Source organism: Astatotilapia calliptera, chromosome 15 (assembly GCF_900246225.1).
Source record: "Astatotilapia calliptera chromosome 15, fAstCal1.2, whole genome shotgun sequence".
NCBI lineage: Eukaryota > Metazoa > Chordata > Actinopteri > Cichliformes > Cichlidae > Astatotilapia > Astatotilapia calliptera.
Window position 1 is genome coordinate 31,268,064 of NC_039316.1, and position 13,066 is coordinate 31,281,129.

The following is a 13,066-nucleotide window of genomic DNA, read 5'->3' on the forward strand; positions in this document are numbered from 1 at the left end:
AAGTCCACCCGCTCCTCACAACAACCAGATTCTGTATGTGACCTCGCCTGATGTGAGAAAAACTCTTTAAAAAGTTAACCTACTGAAGACTGCTGCGCCAGATAAAATCCCTGGGAGAGTGCTCAGAGAATGTGCAGACCAGCTGACAGATGTCCTCACTGATATCGTCAACCTCTCTCTGAGCACTGCTGTCATCTCAACGTGCCTCAAGGCAACCCCCCTTCGTTCCTGTGTCAAAAAAGTACCCAGTGTCCCCAGTGTCCTGCCTCAATGACTATCTTCCCGTTGCACTCATACCCATCATGATAAAGTGCTTTGAGAGGCTCATCATGAGGGACATTAAGACCCTGCTGCCAACCACACTGGACCCACTGCAGGTTACACTGCACCACCTTACAACTTGCCCTCACCCACCAGGACAATAAAGACACATATGTGCGAATGCTGTTCATAGATTTCAGTTCAGCATTCAACACAATAATTCCTCAGCATTGGAAAACTGAGCCTGCTGGGCCTGAAAACCTCCCTCTCCATCTGGATCCTGGTCTTTCTGACGTAGGCTCACGTGTTGCGATCGTGGCTCAAGAGTTGGCAGTTCGTCTTGTAATCGGAAGGTTGCCGGTTCGAGCCCCAGCTCCGACAGTCTCGGTCGTTGTGTCCTTGGGCAAGACACTTCACCCATTGCCTACTGGTGGTGGTCAGAGGGCCCGGTGGCGCCAGTGTCCGGCAGCCTTGCCTCTGTCAGTGCGCCCCAGGGGAGCTGTGGCTACAATGTAGCTTGCCATCACCAGTGTGTGAATGTGTGTGTGAATTGGTGGATCACTGAATGTAGTGTAAAGCGCTTTGGGGTCCTTAGGGACTAAGTAAAGCACTATACAAATACAGGCCATTTACCATTTAGTGACGTCAGACAGTCCGGATCAGTAACAGCATCTCCAACACCGCCAAACTGAGCACTGGAGCCCCTCAGGGCTGTATGCTTAGCCCACTAACCGCTAACTCACGACTGTGCACCAATGCACAGTTCAAACCAGATCAATGATGACCCGACTGTGGTGTGTCTTATCAGCAAGAACAATGAGTCAGCATATAGAGACAGGGTGCAACAGCGGACTGGTTTAGCATCATCAACCTGTCTCTTAACATGGACAAAATAAAAGAGATGGTTGTGGGCAGTTTAGCATGTGTGCACATGCCATACGGCTAAGAGTGGCTGGCTTGGGTTTGAATCCGACCGCATGACATCCGACCCTCTCTCTCTCCCTCCACGTTCTTGCTCTTAGTTTATTGTCTCTGTCAATAAAGGTGAAAAAGGCCCAAAAACTAATAGATGGTTGTTAAGATCACTGTCCACTTTACATCGATGGATCCTCAGAATCAGAATCAGAATCAGAATACTTTATTGATCCCTGGGGGAAATTATTTTTTGTTACAGTGCTCCATTTTAAACCAACATTAAGACAAGACAGACAATACGCTAACTAAGAATAGTACAATATAGACATATATATACATACATACATACATAAGTCACTTATAAATAAATAGTTGGAAAAGAAACATGTGTAGTTGTAGCAGCAAACAGTGTGTTAAGTGGATGCGTTGTACAGGGAGATGGCCACAGGCAGGAATGATTTCCTGTGTCGTTCAGTGGTGCTTTTCGGTAATCTCAGTCTCTCACTGAACGAGCTCCTGTGACTGACCAACATGTCATGGAGTGGGTGGGAGGTGTTATCCAACATTGTCTTTATCTTGGACAGCATCCGCCTCTCCGACACCACCTTGAGGGAGTCCAGCTCCATCCCCACAACATTGCTGGCCTTACGGATCAGTTTATTAAGTCTGTTGGCATCTGCGACCCTCAGCCTGCTCCCCCAGCATGCAACAGCATAGAGGATCGCACTGGCCACCACAGACTCATAGAAAACCCTCAGCATTTTCTGGCAGATGTTGAAGGACCTCAGTCGCCTCAAAAAATAGAGACGACTCTGGCCCTTCCTGTAAAGTGCTGTGGTGTTTTTAGCCCAGTCCAGTTTATTGTCAATGTGTACTCCAAGGTATTTATAGTCCTCCACAATGTCAACACTGACCCCCTGGATTGAAACAGGGGTCAAGTGTTTCCTGGTCTTCCTGAAGTCCACGATCAGTTCCTTGGTCTTTGCCACGTTGAGCTGCAGATGATTCTGCTCACACCACGTGACAAAGGAGTCGACCACAGCCCGGTACTCTGTCTCATCATCCCTGCTGATGCATCCAACCACCGCAGAGTCATCAGAAAACTTCTGAAATGGGTCCTCTGTGGAAATCGGCAAGAGCACCAAATTCCTTGGTGTTCACCTGGCAGAGAACCTCTCTCCTCCTGGTCAAAAATTGTATTGTGCATGTTCCTGGGTATCAGTATCAAATTTGAAATTCTAACCCTGAAATTCAAACAACCCTAGTTCCAACTAAGGTTCTTCTTTTTTTAGGGGGGTCTTTTTGTGTGCTTTTTTTTTTTTAATATTAGAGCAGAGGGTGGGAAGACACAGCAAAAGTCCACAGGTTGGACTTGAACCAGGGACAACTGAACTACACCAGCACTCTAGGTCCTACTAATGTTTCTAACCACATCCACCCATCCACATTAAGGGGACGGCTGTGGAGCGTGTGAGCAGCTTCAAGTTCCTGGGAGTCCACATCTCCGAGGATCTCACCTGGACGACCAACTGCTCCAAGCTGGTCAAGAAGGCTCACCAGCGCCTCTTCTTCTTGAGGACTCTGAGGAAGAACCACCTGTCCTCAGACATCCTGGTGAACTTCTATCGTTGCACCATCGAGAGCATCCTGACCAACTGTATAACAGTCTGGTACGGGAACTGCTCTGCCTCGGACCGGAAGGCGTTGCAGAGGGTCGTGAAAACTGCCCAGCGCATCGCCGGAGCACCACTTCCTGCCATAAAAGATATCTACAGGAAGCGGTGTCTGAAAAGGGCTGGGAAAATCATCAAAGACCCCAGTCACCCATCACACGGACTCTTCACCCTCCTGCCCTCTGGGAGGCGCCACAGGAGCCTCCGGACTAAGACCACCAGGTACCGGAACAGCTTCTTCCCCACAGCTGTCAGACTCCTGAACTCTGCCTCCTGACATCTGACCCACGTTAAACTCATGGACTGAACATACACACACCCACAATGGACAACTGTACCCTCAAACACATAATAATAACATGGAGTGAACCACCACTCACAACCACTAGCACTTTATATAGCCTCTGTAGAAACTATCTACACCCTCACTTATCTTAACTGCACTACTGTATAGCTCTGTGTAAATAATCATTCTGTACATTCAATAATCTTTAATCCTACAACTGTTTACAACTTGCATAGTCCCCATTTCTGTATAGCTGTATATCTCAGATTTCTGTAAAGTTATTTATTTCATATTCTGTATAGTTTTTCATATTTATATCCTGTTCATAGCCTGCACATAGCTTGTACTCACTACAGCCTGTACATACTTAGTTATAGAATATTCACAACATACTTCATACCGTGTACATTATAACATACCATAATAGACCCATTTCTGTAATATACTTACATATCTATACTATTGCTAATATATATTGTAATATACCTATATCACTAAAGCACTTCTGGATGGATGCAAACTGCATTTCGTTGCCCTGTACCTGTGCATGTGCAATGACAATAAAGTTGAATTCTATTCTATTCTATTCTAATTCTAATGTTTACATTTTTGTATATTCCTAAGGGTAATGAGTTATTCCTGACTATGTCAGTAATGGTTTTAATATGGTGCAGTTATAGCAACCACAGATAATGTTGTTTAGCCACAGTTTGTCCAGTGTGGTTCATGTGATGAAATGAAAGTAGTCGAGTCCCAGTAAAAGTTTCCACACTTAAGATCAGCCGTAAATGGAATGCTGGCCATAGAGAAGATTAGCAGTGAGTGACATGACAGTAGTAGTAGTTTGACATCAGAGCACAAAAAGAAAAAAAAGAGTAATGACTTCCATGAGATAAAGAACACGAGGGAGAGGCAAAGAACAGGGTCAATCCACACTAGAACGAAGCTGAGCAGTGGTTGAGTAGTAGCAGTGTTCAGGGAAAGATGGGGGGGTACAGATTTTTGTTGAATCAGTAGGACCAGATTTGGCTAACCTCTTTCAATTTCCCTGATCCTCCATGCTCTTTCTTAGCCTTTCTCCAATGGCTTCTCCCTTCTTCCTCATCGTCCTTTTCCTTCTTTCTCAGTCTGCATCTCTTGCTCCCCCCAGTGTTGGAGGCTGTACTGCAACCTGCTGCAGAGCTCATTGACCACAGAGAGTGAATTTGGCAATACCAGAGATCTGGGTTATCACTGTCTGTGGGGAAGATGGACTTGCATGCTGAAGGAAGACCCATCAGTGGGCAGACCAGAGAGTCCCATTCAAGGCCACTGGGGGCCATCAAACTACAGTTATGTTTGTGTAAAAAGCTGAATTAAAAAAAATTATTGAGAAGCAAAAAGAGAAGCAGCTATTGGTGACGACATGCTTAGGACTGCGGTAAGAGCTGGAACTGGACAGAAGGATGACAGACTTGAATCTACTCACATCGTCTTGGATGTCCAGGTTGCAGCCAGCTTTGAGCAGGACACGAACAACATCAATATGGCCTTTGTAGGCAGCCAAGTGTAAGGGACTTCTGCCATACTATGGACATAAAACAAACAGTAAGACAACATCAGAGTGCACATAAGATTATCACTGGAGAGTCAACTGAAAACCCAATTCTCAGTCCATGCTTTAAAAGTATAGTACACATTTTGCACAGAAAATAAACAGTGCATTACAGTGTGTTTCTCCCCAATATAAGGACCCTCAAATATGAATGTTATTGTATACATTTAGACAGTAGAATCCATATTTTTGCTGTATATATGTATATGTACTGTCAATCTGTGGCACAGTACCAAAACAAAGGAGGTCTGGATCAGCTCACTGTTTAAAAAAGCCATAATCTCTGATCCTATGGGTTAGGGCTGAACGATTATGGAAAATAATCTAATTGCGATTTTTTGCCCCAATATTGCGATTGCGATGCGATATGCGATTATTTTTTAAGGTATTTGTCTTCTGTATTATTAAACAAAGACAAGCAATACATCATATAGTATGGCCAATACTATATTACATTAATTTTAAACTGTTCTTTCCTGGAAGACAGACCTCTGTTATGATGACATGAGGTGATGCATGAATTGATGACTGACATTTTTATTTAACTTCTTCAATCACAACAGTATATTTGAACATACACAATAGTTTATTTTTAGCTTACAAACATCTGAGCATAAAGTGCTGACAAGGAACCCTGGTGTAAACATTAAAATGAAAGTCAGTACAATGTGCAGATTGCAGAAATATACATAAAAAAAATCAGTGGCTTTACCACACTCAGTTTTTCGACATCTGTGAACTACTAGACAGTCATTCAATTAAAAAATAATATTAAATAAATAAAACTAATAAATAAAAAATACACACATCTTACTGATCTCTGCAGTCAGTAACATTACACATAAAGTGCAAACATAATAGCAATTGTATAAACACACACACAAACACGCCTTTAAAGTTTAAAGGCGTGAAATTGGACGGTCTAGCCTTCTGATTAGCTAATCAGAAGGCTAGTTCTGATTAGCGTCACCGCTGTCTCGGTGGAGTTTAATAAACTCGGCCGTCTGCTTCTTGCTATCTAAAATATAACCAGACACTGGTGTAAATTCTCGACTGTCTCATACTTCTGTTTAATAAGTTTTCTGTTTGACGTTTAGTCAGCTGTGTGAAAACCAAGGAGGAACCCACCCGGGGGATTAATAAAGTTTTATTTTATCTAATCTAATAACTTTAATCTCAGCCAAACCGATTTACTCACGAACAAACAAAACACTGAAAAAAGCCCAACAATAACATTTTTAGGTTGTCTAAGTGACTTATATATTACGTTTAACCCGAGCAGCGAAACTCCGCGGTGATCTGAAAATGATGTGCCGGGAGTTGTGCCGTTCTCGGCCGCATCAGTAACCCTCGAGCTCCCGGCTAGCTGTCGAGCTGGTGGGTAGCAGACGCCTCTGAAAACGTCGAAGCACTTTTGCAAATATGGGATATCTTGATAAACCGAGCAGATATTTGATGTTTACACAACTACTTTCTCGCCTGAAAATATGTTAAAAGTTTATTTTGTGACCCAGAAAGATTAGTATGAGTAATTTTAAAACTTAGTAGCGGCCGCCATTGCTGGAAACTGGAGTTTGGCTGGGCCGCGCTATGAATTCTGGGATATGGTAGTAATTTGGACAGCCTTCGGCGCGTCGCTGTGACGTAATCGGTCTACAAATGCGGCCTCAGGAGGATGCAGCCCATGAATTGTATAATATAATCGCAGTATAATCGCAGCCTTTGCGGTTAGAAAATTGCACTTGATCATGTCGCGATATTATCGCAAATGCGATATATCGTTCAGCCCTACTATGGGTATTATCCAGTAGGCAGTGTAGAGCTCAGGTGGAGCCAATGGGTGAGGGGACCCGCCCAGAGCTGATTACCTTTCTCCTCCGAGTGTCTACCCCACTGCCTCTGATAAAAGCCACCCCCAAGTAGCCTTGCAGTCCCAGCATTCATGAGCCACACCCGTTAAAGGAAACTCCCCTCTAGATCCCTCGAAGTCCCTAAAAGTCTGTTACTTTTAGGCTAGAGTAGTAAGAGCTGTTTATACTTATGTCCACCACTTTGACTTTTTAAATGTTCAATATTTTATTAAAGCAATTAACAGGAGCAAAGCAGAATCAAATAATAATAACAAAAACAAAACTATTAAAAAATAAAATAAAACAAAACAATAATCAAAGCATTTGAGTTATACTTTTCTATTTAATGCACTCTGACACGATGATTTTTTTTCTAATTTTCGAGAGGAGAGAGGTTGAGAAGAGACAAGTACATCCAGACCTGAAGATGCACTTATCTATGTTTTTGGTGTTGATAATAACAGTCCAACGGGAAACCACAGGAAAATAGAAGTTGTAATCTAGCAGGAAAACAATGGAAATCCTATTGCTGTTTCAGACTTATAATCTAACACAGCAAAAATGAGCAGAGAAAAAGCCAAAAAAAACACAAAATAGGTTTTTAAGTTCAGAGTTTGGACAGCGGTTAATTCCTCTGATGTCTCTGCTGGAATTTCAACTGTAAAATCCTAGATCCAAGAGTTAAAAGTTTGTCTTCTGAACTGCTCCTCTCGCAGAAGATAAAGAGTGTGAGTGAGAGGCCTGTTATTAAAATCCATCCATTCCTCTCCTGCTTATCCTTATCAGGGTCGCAGGAGACTATCCCAGCTACCAAATGGCAAGACAGATGGATAGATTGCCACTCTGTTGCAGGGCTAACACAGAGAGACAGGGAATCAGAGGAAGTCAGAGAACCCAAAGAGAACACACGCAAACTCCACATAGAAAGGCCCCAGCTAGATGGTAGAGTCAAACTTCCACCTTCTTGCTGTGAGGTAACAGTGCTATTCGTTATATAGTTTAAACTTAGACCTGATTATATTCTGATCAGTATTAAGCAATTAAGCACGGTTAACTGTCTGCGTAACCACACATAAATTATAGCCCCTTTTCTATTAGTACCTACTCGGCCGGGGCTCAAGCAATCCGAGCAGGTAATAAATGTGACGTGGTCAGATTGCATGCCACTGACTGGCTGGTCAGTGGCTCGTTCAAAAAATCAAAACCACAATTTTTGAAACTGGCAACGAGGGAAATGGCTCCAAAAAACACTGCCATGTTCCCTGGAGTCTGATGAAAAGCCACAGCCCAAGCAGCAGGTATATCGTTAGCTTGATGTCCACCTTTGTCTCATATTAATTACATCACAGGACGTGCAGATGTGTTGCTATGATGACAAGCACACACAGGGTAGTACTGGGTTGTAATGGAAAACTAGTTGAGCTGAGTCGAGTTGTGTTGATCTGTGGCTAATCGATCCGGGTAGGTAATAATGAAAAAAGGGCTTATGATTCTGTTACAACACACTTAATACCATTTCTCTTAGAATCTCAGAATCACGTATAACGATAGGTTGGGACACAGTGCCTCTCCCTTAGAGATAGGGTGATAATTTCAGCCATCTGGGAAGGGCTCAGAGTAGAGCAGCTGCTCCCCCACATCGAAAGGACCCAGTTGAGGTGCTTCCAGCATTTCACAAGGATGCCTCCTGGGCGCCTTCTCAGTGAGGTGTTCCCGGCAAGTCCCACTGGGAAGAGACCCCGGGGCAGACCCACATTGGAGAGATTGCATGCTTGGAAACGCCTTGGTGTTCTCCCAGACAAACTGGAGGAGGTGGCAGGGGAGAGGGCCTTCCAAACATGAATGTTTGCTTCTGTTACTACCAGAGCCATAATTATCTTGGCCTGCCACTACCTCTTAGTTGCCTCCGGAGTCCCACAAGCCAACCTACCCTAATAGGAGTCCTTATTGGCTCATTTCAACTCAGGTGTAAACACACTCCTAAACCACAAGGAAAGTCTTCCCAGAAGCTTTGAAGCTGTTATAGGGAAAAGGGTAGGCCAATATGTGAAAGCAGATGAGTGAATACTTTTGGCAATATCGTGAACATTCTTGCAGACATGACACAGTTATGAATATAGATATAATGAAGGCAATGTGGGATAACACTTTGATGTTAACCTTACCATTTTCCAATAACAGCAAGCTAACACTGATGTTAGTTCAATGACTAATCCTGAAAATTTCAGCATATAGCAGCAGCTTAGTCAAACCATATACTAACGTTCACGGGCAACTGAATAGTGTCTGTAATTGATAAATTTGTTTCCTAGCAGAGGGGAGACGAGTTGCCCCGTTTATTTAGAGTAAGAAATGCATACTTTATTTGGAAAAGCATAGTGTGGACTCAGCTTTCGACCCAAGACATATATAAAGAATGAAGCACAGCCCTAAGGAAGCTGTGTCAGTGGAATCCATCTGGCTCTACAGCAGCTCAGCTGTGATAGTGTTAAACATCTGGATCCCTGCAGCTCAGTGCCAACTTCAACTCATTATGTTTAATTGAAACATGCAAACAGCGTTTTCTTAAATGCAAAAATTATATAAATAATCTCAAGTATAGTCAAATATCAACTACATAATCTAAACAAAGGCATAAAAATGTACCTTCAGTCTGTCTTTTTGGAAGGTTTTCTGAAATTAATAGCAGACATGTTTTGCGCTGAAAACATGTTATGAGCATGTACACATTAATTAATATTAATATTAATAATATTAATTCAGTGTCTAACCTAACAACCCTCAGGTCAGTGGCTCAGAGTTTAATGGTCCATGTATATGTAAAATGTACATGGACCAAGTACACCCCATCCACCCTTTAGACTCACCCCTGTTTGCTGCAGGTATCACTTCCATATACAATAGAATAGCTGCCGTCAGCCTTCAGTAAGCTGTATAATTTAACAAGTCTAGTATCAGACTAAGTTAACAGGTCATCTGCATCTGTTTTAATACAACTTCTGAAGGCTTACTGCAGATTATTGAATAATCACCCCATTAGAGCACTTTGCTCTCGGACTGCGGGCTTACATGTGGTTCCTAGAGTATGAGCAGAATGAGAGACAGCGAGCCTTCAGTTTTCAGGCCCCTCTTCTGTTAAACCAGCTTCAAATTTGGATTCATCAGACAAAATAAACAGGAGAAGCTACAGAGTTTGCTTTTCTTCTCGTTGGAGTTTTTTGATCAGGTGTTTTGATGAAAGACTCCCGATAGCTTGTTCCCAGTAAAGGTTTTATTGGTGATTACAGGAATAAGTGCTGCTGTATTGGATGCTAGAAACACGTTTTCATTCACTCAACTTGAGCTAATCATCTTGGTAACAGCTCTGCCTCTTTACTCTTCGCAGTATGTAAACAGACTCCAGCTCCATGTTACACTATGCCAACGTCATCAGCACTGCTGCTGTTGTGCTATCAGTGTTTTTGTTTTGTGTTTGGTTATGTGGGCTTAACATTGTCAGACTTTTTATTCACTTGCTGCTCCTAAATATTTATATTGAAGGTCTGTTTTTAGGTGCAAATGTAGGTGAAATGTTCATGATTGTTAAACAAATCGATGCACTACAGAGCCATGTGTTAAACTATGCATCAAAGCAAAACATTTGTGTCCAATTTTTTTTAAATCAAAATATTCTAATTACTTGATGAATCGTTATAGTCCTACCCAAGACAGAACCACCATGAGCACTTGCTGCTTTGTATTTTCTCAGTCTCAAAGGAATACCGTGATCTACATGGAACCAAGATGGCGCCGCGTATGGTCGCCCTGGTGCTTCAGTGCGTTACTTTTGTTTTGTTTTTGTGCATTTCTTCTGTGTCTGGGCACTCCTCTGGATACTCGTACACCAGAGAAGAGCTCCTTAACTACAGGACTACAACGCCTGTGGATTTATTTCCAATATTTGTCGCATCTGCGGCAGATTTACTGCTGACTCTGACCAGGAAAGCGAGACGCCGAAAGAGAGGGAAGCGAGCCGGCGCACTCGTGCGTTTGAGGAGACGCGGACTGCGAACTGCTCTTCCTGGGATCTTCCTTTCTAATGTACGCTCACTCGGGAATAAGATTGACGAACTGGCCCTGATGAGAAGCATGAACAGAGACTTTGCCTCCTCCTGTGTCTTATGTTTTACGGAGTCGTGGCTCAGTGAGAACATCCCAGACTGCGCGCTCAAGCTGGAGGGCTTCCATCTGCTGCGCGCGGACCGGCAGGCCGCTCTCTCCGGTAAGTCCAAAGGTGGAGGTCTCTGCTTCTACATCAATAGTGGCTGGTGCACAGATGTAACAGTGATTGCTCAGCACTGCTCTTCCTCTCTGGAATATCTTTTTATCCACTGCAAACCGTTTTATTCTCCGCGGGAGTTTGCTTCATTCATCCTGGCCGCTGTTTACATCCCGCCAGACGCAGATGCGCAGGCAGCTCAGTGCGCACTCGCGGAGCAGATACTGCACATGGAGCGGACATTCCCGGACTCTCTCATCATTGCTCTTGGGGACTTTAACAAAGCCAATCTGAGCCATGAGCTTCCCAAATACAAGCAGTATATTAAATGCCCGACCAGAGAGGAGAGGACATTAGACCACTGTTACAGCACGATCAGCGGGGCCTATCGCGCGGTGCCCCGCGCTTCACTCGGACTTTCTGACCACGTTATGATCCACCTAATCCCCGCGTACAGACAGAGGCTGAAGCTCTCCAAACCTGTCGTGAGGAATAAAAAAATGTGGAGCAACGAGGCTGTGGAGGAGCTTCGCACGTGTTTGGAGTCTACAGACTGGGACACAATGAAGGCTGCTTCTAACAGCTTGGACGAGTTTACGGACACTGTCACCTCCTATATCCACTCCTGTGAGGACAGCATTGTGCCATCACGCACCAGGGTGAGTTATAACAATGACAAACCCTGGTTTACTCCTAAACTCAAAAAGCTGTGGCTGGAAAAGAGAAAGGCGTTCAGAAGCGGAGACAGGGACTGCTACAGAGAGGCCAAGTACAAGTTCACTAAAGAAGTGGACATTGCTAAACATCAGCACTCTGAGAAGATGCAGCAACAGATCTCAGAGAATGACTCGGCCTCTGTGTGGAAAGGTTTTAGGAATATCACAAACTACAAGCCTAAAACCCCCCACTCCACTGATGACTTGCTCTTAGCCAACACCCTTAACGACTTCTACTGCCGTTTTGACGAGCCATCAGGCAGCCTTCACACCTCCAACGGCCCCAACAATAGAGGCACTTTGGACACTAATTCCCCCACCTCTCCCCCCTCCATAGAGCCATCACCACCTTCAAACTGTTCACCTACAACACCCCCCTCCTCACCCCACACAAAAGAGGATTTCACACCACCTCCTCCCACCACAACTCTTCATATTCATGAAGCAGATGTGAGGAAGCAGTTTAAGAACCTGAATGCTCGGAAAGCTCCCGGCCCAGACGGCGTGTCTCCTGCCACCCTCAGACACTGTGCAAACGAGCTGGCCCCAGTGTTTTCTGGCATTTTCAACTCCTCACTGCAGGCATGTCATGTGCCTGCCTGCTTCAAGTCCTCCACCATAATCCCTGTCCCCAAGAAACCTAGGATCACTGGACTAAATGACTACAGACCCGTGGCTCTGACATCTGTGGTCATGAAGTCTTTTGAGCGCCTAGTTCTCTCCCATCTCAGGACCCTCACGGCCCCCCTCCTGGACCCCCTGCAGTTTGCATATAGAGCCAACAGGTCTGTAGACGACGCCATCAACATGGCCCTACACTTCATCCTGCAGCATCTGGACTCCCCAGGAACCTACGCCAGGATCCTGTTTGTGGACTTCAGCTCTGCCTTCAACACCATCCTTCCAGACCATCTCCGAGACAAGCTTTCCCAGATGAATGTGCCTGATCCCATCTGCCGGTGGATCACTGACTTCCTGACGGACAGGAAGCAGCATGTGAGGCTGGGAAAGAATGTCTCGGACTCCCGGACCATCAGCACCGGCTCCCCTCAGGGCTGTGTTCTTTCTCCTCTGCTCTTCTCCCTGTACACCAACTGCTGCACCTCCACCCACCAGTCTGTCAAGCTAATCAAGTTTGCAGATGACACCACCGTTATTGGGCTCATCTCTGACGGAGATGAGTCTGCCTACAGGAGGGAGGTTGAACGTCTGGTGTCCTGGTGCAGCCACAACAACCTGGTGCTGAATGCCCAGAAGACAGTGGAGATTATTGTGGACTTCAGGAAGCACACAGCCCCACTCCCCCCCATCATCCTGACTGACACCCCCATCACCTCTGTGGACTCATTCCGCTTCCTGGGTACCACCATCACTCAGGACCTGAAGTGGGAGCCCACCATCACCTCCGTCATCAAGAAAGCCCAGCAGAGGATGTACTTCCTGAGGCAGCTGAAGAAATTCAACCTGCCAACACGGACAATGATGCAGTTCTACACTGCAATCATCGAGTCCA

The 13,066-nt window shown here is 44.7% G+C and overlaps 1 protein-coding gene across 4 annotated transcripts in view; it reads right to left on the reverse strand.

Annotated features, from left to right (window-relative positions):
- Nucleotides 1–13,066, reverse strand: part of ankrd6b (ankyrin repeat domain 6b) — a 71,960-nt gene that overhangs the window by 33,606 nt on the left and 25,288 nt on the right. For 2 of the 4 annotated variants that reach the window (XM_026194166.1, XM_026194167.1), the window contains exon 3: nucleotides 4,604–4,702. In XM_026194166.1, the coding sequence (XP_026049951.1) occupies nucleotides 4,604–4,702 (99 nt within the window). Of the gene's footprint in view, nucleotides 1–4,169; nucleotides 4,703–13,066 lie in introns of those variants that run through there. The other 2 variants (XM_026194165.1, XM_026194164.1) reach the window with 1 other exon arrangement.